Source organism: Leptonychotes weddellii, chromosome 10 (assembly GCF_054177405.1).
Source record: "Leptonychotes weddellii isolate Sample4059 chromosome 10, ASM5417740v2, whole genome shotgun sequence".
Classification (NCBI taxonomy): Eukaryota; Metazoa; Chordata; class Mammalia; order Carnivora; family Phocidae; genus Leptonychotes; species Leptonychotes weddellii.
This window is the reverse complement of record NC_138378.1, coordinates 18,240,681-18,249,111: the sequence shown is the minus strand read 5'-3', so window position 1 is coordinate 18,249,111 and position 8,431 is coordinate 18,240,681. Positions and strand designations below refer to the sequence as shown.

The 8,431-nt window shown below is 46.0% G+C and overlaps 1 protein-coding gene across 1 annotated transcript in view; it reads left to right on the top strand.

Moving 5' to 3' along the window:
- The window catches only part of SACK1D (scaffolding CK1 anchoring protein D), a 17,564-nt gene extending 9,479 nt beyond the window's left edge, over positions 1 to 8,085 (top strand). The window contains exons 3-4 of the mRNA XM_081832801.1: positions 4,142 to 4,266; positions 6,816 to 8,085. Of these exons, the coding sequence (XP_081688927.1) occupies positions 4,142 to 4,266; positions 6,816 to 7,803 (1,113 nt within the window). The 3' untranslated portion in view covers positions 7,804 to 8,085. The remainder of the gene's footprint in view (positions 1 to 4,141; positions 4,267 to 6,815) is intronic.
- The last annotated feature ends 346 nt before the right edge of the window (positions 8,086 to 8,431 follow it).

Below are 8,431 nucleotides of genomic sequence, written 5' to 3'. Positions count from 1 at the left end.
CCCACTCCAACAACACTCAGTTTGTTTCCTGCGATTAAGAATTCCTCATATCAATGAGTTGATTCTCATTCTTATAAAATTAGGCTTTTTATATCCTTTGCTCTGAGCATGAAAATAGTTTGAGCTTGGGGTGCTCTCTGCTCGGCGGGAAGCCTGCTTCTCCCTCTCCCACTCCCCCTGCTTATGTTCCCTCTCTCACTGTCTCTCTGTCAAATAAATAAATAAAACCTTTAAAAAAAATTTGAGCTTAAGTATTTAAATGTAAGGTTATATAAGTCAGCTAGCCGATTCTCTGTAGTGGAAAGAGGCAAGAAAAATCATCATATTTGTTATTCATCTTTTTAAATCAAGCATCTTAATGTGAGCCGTGAGCTTCGGGACTTAATTCATCCACTTGGTTCATCACCTATGTGAGCACCTTCTCTGAGCCACTTACTATTCTAGGTACTGGAAAGAAAGCAGTAAACAAACCGAACTAGGAATTTGGGCTTTGGTACTGTAGGCTACTTGTGTAATGAATGTCAGCTTACCACCTTGTTATTAACAAGTAACTTGGTCTACAAAATGTCACCATTTACTGTCCCCCGCAGAGTTCCCGGGGGTGGTTTTCCCTAATGAGGAACCTGAGGATTGGGTTTAATTATGTAGTTACTGGTTGCTGCAGCTACAAAGCCTATTCATGTTCACGGTGGTGGTAGAATTGGAGCTTAGAGCCAGAATGAAATGGTCCAGCCACGTGACCCAGCACTAGCTGAAACAGGAGGTCAGGGGGGCCCCAGGAAAATGCATGTCGGGCACGGAAAAGCACGTTCTCATCTAGCCAGACATCCAGCCTGTGCCGGCTCTTACCTAGAGCCCGGTGAAGCAATGCAGGATGACCCTGTGGAACTCCGAGGCTCTCTGTCTGAAACTAAGGCTGTGTGTCAGCAGCAGGAATCTCACAGCGTGGCTCTGGCCGCAGCTCTGATTGGGACATTGGCTGCAACCCATGCACTCCGTGGAGATCTAGCATTACCTACCGACTTGGTTGCACACTGTTGAATGTTGCCCGAGGGAAGAGTTGAAAGGTCTGTACCTTTGGCTTCAGCAATTTTCTAGTGTCTTAACTTCTTCCTAGAGAAGCACCATCTTCTCTGGTGGCTTCTCACCCGGGCGCATCTGCTGGTGAATCTGTCCCTCACCCAGTGGGGCTGACCTCCGCCCTGGCTCCGTGGCTGGTTCTGAGCGGGTGTCCTGTCTGTCGGAACTTGGTCATGTATTTGTGTGTAGACACTCAAAAGTGCTTTGGCCACAATCACAGGGGCCTGTACGACATTCAGGTAAGTGCCAAAGGGAAATATGTACAAAACCACACCAAAATGTACCCATAGTGATATTTTTTAATGCTTGTTTATTATATGTTGATCCTTAAAGGTTGGATCAGGAATTAGCATCTCCTTCAGGAAGCCGCCCCCCAACTGTGCCCTGCCCTCCCCGCCCCTGCCTGTTCCATGTACGTTTACAACTTTTTGGAAGTTCCTAAGCTTTTTTGTTTGTTTAATTTTATTTTAAAACAATTCAATTTACAAGAGTTACAAAAATAAGGAATTCCTTTTTTTTTTAATTTGTTTTATTTTTTAAGTAGGCACCATGCCCAACATGGGGCTCAAACTCACAACCCTGAGATCAAGAGTCACAGGCTCTACCACCTGAGCTAGCCAGGTGCCCCCAAATGTAGGGAATTCCTGAATACTCTTTGCCCAGACTGTCTAAATGTTAACATCTTATAAACCACTCGGTGCAATTTCAAAATTGAGAAATAAATTTGATATAATACAGTTATCTAATTTACAGACCTTATCAACTTCACTGATCATTCCACAAATGCCCTATTTCTTGTCCAGGATCCAACTCAGGACCATATCTTGCATTGGGTTGTCATGTCTCCTTAGCATCCTCTCATCTGGAACTGTTCCTCTGTCTTCCTTTGTCTTTTAGGGTCTTGATGCTTTTAGAGAACACTAGCCAGTTTTCTGTAGAATTTGGGTTTGTCTGACATTGCCTCATGGTCAAATTCAGATATGTGTTTTGGTAAGACCACAGAAGGGATGTTATGTCATACCATACTGTTTTGTTTTGGCTTTTGTTTGTATTTTGAAATAATGACAGATTCACAGAAGCTGCAAAGGTAGATAGCGGGTTCCACGTGTCCTTCACCCAGTTTCCCCCAGCGGTTACATCTTGAGTAACTTAGAGTACAAAATCAAAGCCTGGAAATTGGAGTTGGTACAATGTGTGTCTGTAGTTCTGTGCCATTTCATTACACATGGACTCATGTGTACCTGCCCCCACCATCACAATACAGGACTGTCCTGTCACAATGATCTCCCTCTTGCTACCGTTATGGTCCCATCTGCTCCCCTCTCTGTGCCTTCCTCCTGATTTTTAACCCCTGGCAACCAGTAATTTGTTCCCCATCTCTGGGGCGCCTGGGTGCCTCAGTCGGTGTTAAGCATCTGCTTTCGGCTCAGATCATGGTCCCAGGGTCCTGGGATTGAGCCCCGCATCGGGCTCCCTGCTCGGCGGGAAGCCTGCTTCTCCCTCTCCCACTCCCCCTGCTTGTGTTCCCTCTCTCGCTGTTTTTCCCTCTGTCAAATAAATAAAATCTTAAAAAAAAAAAAAAATTTGTTCCCCATCTCTATAGTTTTGTCAGTTAGAGAATGTTCTATAAATGGAATCATAGTGTATGTGACTTTTTTTTTTAAGATTTATTTTAGAGAGGGAGAGTACGCACACATATGTGTGCAAGCAAGGGGCGGAGGGGCGGAAGGAGAGGGAGAGAGAGACTCTGAAGCAGAGTCTGCACTCAGCGCGGAGCTGGACGTGGGGCTCGATCTCACGACTGACATCATGACCTGAGTTGAAACCAGGAGTTGGCCACTTAACCGACTGCACCACCCACGTGCCCCACTATGTAACCTGTTGAGATTGGCTTTTTTTGTCCTGCACAATGCCCTTGAGATCCGCCCAAATTGTTGTGTGTATCCGTAGTTTGTTGTTTCTACTGCTGAGTTGTGTCATGGGGTATGGTTGTCCCATGGTTTGTTTAACCGGTCACCCACTGAAGGGCTTTAGGATGGCTTCCAGTTTTGTGCTATTATGAGGAGAGTTGCTATGGATCTTTGTGCACAGGTTTTTGTGTAGTTGTAGGTTTTCACTTCTCTGGACGATGTCCTAATCTTGTTGTGGTTTTTCATCCTGCATTACTTTCCTCTCTCCTAGTCCTTAAAGATAAGGGGCATGCCAGATATCTCTGTTGTCTCAAGGCTCAGCACATTGTAGGGGCTTTCTTTGTTTATGGAATGAAGGAGAGGGTCGAACAAATATCTTAAACATTTCATTTGAATCATGTTAAGATTTCTAAAGGTATATAGTTTACTCAGTGCTGATTTGCCCCAAAGAATGCAGATGGTCTTAATACTTTACATACCATTGGATATATGTTTCCATGCATCATTTTACAAGGATAATTATGCCCACATATGCACCATGAGGCCCCAGTATGTTGGTGCCCTTTTGGTAAATTCATTCTTACAAGAGATGTGACATTGCTGATTAAGCCCCTTGTGATATGAGTGTTTCAGCCTCAGAAGTCCCATGTTAGAGAAGGCTTGTCCTGATCTCCAGACTCATGGTGTGGGGTAAGTGAGGATGGGCTATTATTATTCATTACTGATGCTGTTAAATAAAAAAGTAGGAGAAATAGCAGGTTAGCTTCTTTAAGCCTTTGTTAAAATGATATTTATTACTAGCGTGTTTTCTTTGATGATTTTATCCCCCACGTTTTGTTTCAAAATCACTTCTTGGATTCTGTTGTGTCATATCCCCAACAGTGAGTCTTCTTTTCAAGCACATGTACACAAGGACCAAGAGTCTCAAAAATCAGTGTGATCAAAGGGCTCACAAGAAGATGGACTCAGTGAGGTCGCATTCCTTGAGCCCTGAACACTGTTGGCTCGTGTGCCCTGTGTGGTGTTCCTGAAGGGGCCTGGGGACCACTCCTTTGCCAATGAGTGCGTCTATTGGGGAATTATAAACAAAGCCCTCTTTATCATTTGCTCACTGGACTGTTGTTTCTTTTTCTCCCATTCCCTGCCGACAGCTGATGACCGTTCGGACCATTACTGGAAGTATTTACTATGCAAGGTCGGGAACTAAGATAGTTGGGCAGGTTCATGAAAAGTTCACACTGATTGATGGCATTCGAGTGGCTACAGGCTCCTATAGGTAAGTCTCTAGCCTGCCTATGCTTGCTACTCTAACCTTTGTAGAACGTGCTTGCTGTATAAAGATAAAAGCTGCTTTTTCCTCTCAATGCGAGTCTTTGTGGCCAAGCATTCTGGTAGGTGTGCATCTGTGGGTGTGAGTATATCAGTCAGAGCCTCCTCCTGCAGGAGGTGGTCGGGATGTGGGGTCACACCCCCCCACACCCCCGCCCTATGGGCCACAAAACTAAAGTGCAGATATGAAACTTGCCTGGAGACCCCCGGTGGATGAGTCGATTCCAGCCTCGGCCAGGCCTGCCGTGGCTGAACCAGGGGTTACCAGTGACAGGAGCAGTCTCAGATCCTGTTCCTTGGGGCCTTTGACCTCCCCCTGTCCCTCGCCCCTGCTCACTTGCAGGTAAGGGCAGTCACAGGCCTCAGCATCAGTGGAGGGCAGAGCTGAAGCTGTCACCTTACGCTTAAGTCCTTCACCTTCCTTCAAGCCTTGTAGCCCAATGCTTTAGTCTAGAAAGCCCTGGTCCCTGTTTCTGGCCCACCTTTGGAGTCTCACCTTGGCACTGGCACCTTATGCTAGGGTGCCGGGATGTTGAAGAGGGTGGAGATAATAGTGGTTCACACGGATCTCCAGAAGTTAAGATATACCATGTTTACTTGGGCGGATCTGATGTGGTGTGTCTGTGTGTTAGATTGTCTGGTGGTATGCATGAGGTATGTCTTGAGCTTAGAAAAGAGAAGCTCCTTTTTGAAGACACATGCGTCTCTGGGTGGTGATGATGTGTCAGCCCTGGATAAAGGCGGACATGGAAAGGACTGTAGAAGCTGAGGTGGTCAGATCTGCAAACTCACGATGCCTGTCCTTGCAGACAGTACCGTCATTGCTCAGAGCAAAATTTACGCTCTTCCTTGAGACCTCCTTTCATGAGATGTTCATAAATAACTGGAAGAAACTGGATTTTCATCCAAAATAGGCTTTATCTACATTATACAAACTTAGTCTCAAATGGTTTTTGGATCTTCTAAAATATAAAATATAAAAATTACATTACTCTCTCTAAAAAAAATACACTACCGTTGAGGATAAGGATGAAGATGGTAGCTTCTATTTGTTGAAGGCATTTCATAATCCTGGTGTTGGGTAGGTGTCTTGTTTGCATGATTGAAGGTTTTCCATTTCAACCCTCATGGAGGGTTTTCAAAAGAATCTTTCTTCTCCGGCTTTGAAGGCAGTTCTTAAGGTAGGATTTGCATCAGCAAGGAATCTTGGTTGCCAGAGACAGAGTTGACACTATGTGTTATGATCTCCTTTAAAACATCCTATTCTTGATACAAACTTATTTATCAGTGGGGTGACTGCGAGTGCAGAAAGCTAGCTCAATCTACTTTATGCAAAATAGAATTTATTGAGTCCCATAACTTGGAAGTGTAGAAAGGTGCAATTGGTTTTCAGCTTGTCTTGACCTGGAGGGCATATGTTTATCAGAATATTGTCCCCTGGTTCTGCTTTTCTCTAGCTGATCTTTATTCTCAGTCAGGCTTATCCCTTTGAAGGCAAAGATCCAGGCTTACTTACATAGCCTTTAGTAGCTATCTCCCAAAGAGAGAGACTTTCTTTCTGTTTGCACTGGCATCAGTCTTGAAAAACTCCTTGGTCCTCGCTAGGTCATGTGCCCACCCTGGGTAGATCCCCGACCCAAGGGAATGGAATACTCTAGTGGCCAGCCTGGGTCATATGTCCACCCCTGTTGTGATTGGAGAAGATGCATAAAGGAACGCCCTTTGGCTGGGGGTGGGTGGGGTTCTATCACTAGAGGAAGGAGAAGGGATGCTGGACAGGCAGGGGCACATGGCCACTAATGAGCTCAGAATGTGCTCGGAGCAACAGCACCATCTCCCTTTGAAAATGACAGTATTGGACGGGCGCCTGGGTGGCTCAGTTGGTTAAGCAACTGCCTTCGGCTCAGGTCATGATCCTGGAGTCCCGGGATCGAGTCCCGCATTGGACTCTCTGCTCGGCAGGGAGTCTGCTTCTCCCTCTGACCCTCCTCCCTCTCATGCTCTCTGTCTCTCATTCTCTCTCTCTCAAATAAATAAATAAAATCTTTAAAAAAAAATAAAAAAAAAAGAAAATGACAGTATTGGAGGAGCAGAGCACTGGCAATCTTAAGGACTCGGGTCTAGTCTAGGGTCAACCGCCAGCTTCCCACTGGGACATCGCTAGCTCGTTTCCTCACTTCTGAAGTGAGAGCCCTGGCCTGAATATTTTTAAAGCCGTTTCTAGTTTTTAGAAACTCCGAGACTGAGGAGGTGTGGGTCTTAGCGTGTTGGTTAAAGAGCTGGCCTTTTTACTTCTCTTAATGCATACGTATGTCAGACCCCGGGGTAAGGCTGGTTGAATTTACACTGCCTGGTAGGTATATGCTGTCGCCAGAGCTGTGACTCCTGGAGCAGAGTATCTGGGCTTTATTATTCAGTTTGACAGTAAGTAAACAGTAAGGAGACTGACTGCTCATCCTTACTAGCTTCTCTGTTTGTTTGTTTTTAATCCTTAAGTTTTACGTGGACGGATGGCAAATTAAATAGCAGTAACTTGGTCATCCTGTCTGGCCAAGTGGTTGAACACTTTGATCTGGAGTTCCGAATCCTGTACGCACAGTCGAAGCCCATCAGCTCCAAGCTGCTGTCCAACTTCCGGATCAGCGGCAAGTTTGACCATCTAGTCGACCCGAAACCTCTGTCGAAGGAGCTCACGTTGGGCAGCCTGCTGCGCCTGCGGCTGGCCCGGCTCTCAAGCACCCCCAAGAAGGCTGAGCTGGGGTTCGAGGCGCCCACCGAGGGCAGGGCAGAGGCCAGGCGCCATGACTCGGAGTCCTCCACTATCAGTGACAAGGACGACTTCAACAGCCGCAGGGACAAACTAGAGGGCGGGAGGATGACCGATGCCGCCACTCAGACGGAGGCAGGAGAGGAGGCACCAGCAGTGAGTGTGAGTGATGCGGGGACCCAGGCCAGCGCCGTGACGACGTGTGCCGGGACCCAGACCGCAGTCACCACCAGGGTGGCGAGCTCCCAAACCGTGGTTCGGTTCACGTCGGCCACCACCCAGACTGACGTGGATGAGAACGTTCTCTTTTCTCAGGGCACCCAGTCTAAAGAAGGGTCACCAGTGTCCAGGATGTCTGTGTCAAGATCTTCCAGTTTGAGATCTTCCTCCTCTCTGTCCTCACAGGGCTCCGTGGCGAGCTCCCTGGGTTCCCAGGCGTCCAGCAGAGCCACTGACTTTGTCCGCGCTGGACATTCCAAGTTCTGGGGCGCCCCCCGCTTGGATCTGTGCTTGCGAGACTCCTTTAGGAACTTGAATCAAGAGCGCCAGTTTCACTTTGCTGGCATCAGGTCCCGGCTCAACCACATGCTGGCCATGCTCTCCAGGAGAACATTCCTGACTGAGAAGTACCTTGGTTTTCATCCTGGAAACGTTACCAGGGCCTCGGTGAATCTGCTGGCTGTGAGAGATATCGCACTGTATCCCTCCTATCAGTGACCACTCAGCATTCAGCACCCGTCCCCTGAGCACCCTGCTTTGCAGCCCGTTCACCCGATCTTTGGTCACCCCGATTTTCTCTGAGTTCTATAAACTGCACATTCTTTTACATGCCTTTATCTTATTTTTGTCATGTATAAACCAGGTGTTGGTTTTATGGTTGAAACACTATGGGTACAGTTTCTTTGCACGACTTTAATATTGGTATCTCTTAAAGAGAGTGTTTAGGGGTTCTCAGGTTAATTCAGGTAAAAGAGAAAATACATTTTGTATTTTTCTAGATATGTGTGCTCTTCTGTTTTAGAGATTTGCATGACTAGTTTTTATGATCAAAATCCTGTTTAAGAAGAAACTTCCTTGTCATCTGTGTCTTCTTTAGGATATCTATGTTCTTAGCATTAAATAAATATAAACAACTTTTGTGTGGTGATTGCGCGGGTAATATTTTTCCCCTCTGGCACTTTTCTCTTTAACCCTGGAGTGTGTCACAAGTAAATACATGTAATAGCTATTTTTGCAGGGTTTTTTTTTTTTTTTTTTTTTAATAGTGTTGGGATGGGGAAGAAGTAGATGATCCAAACTGTTAAAAGAGAAAATATCCTCTTAAAAGTTAGAAGACGTAAAATAA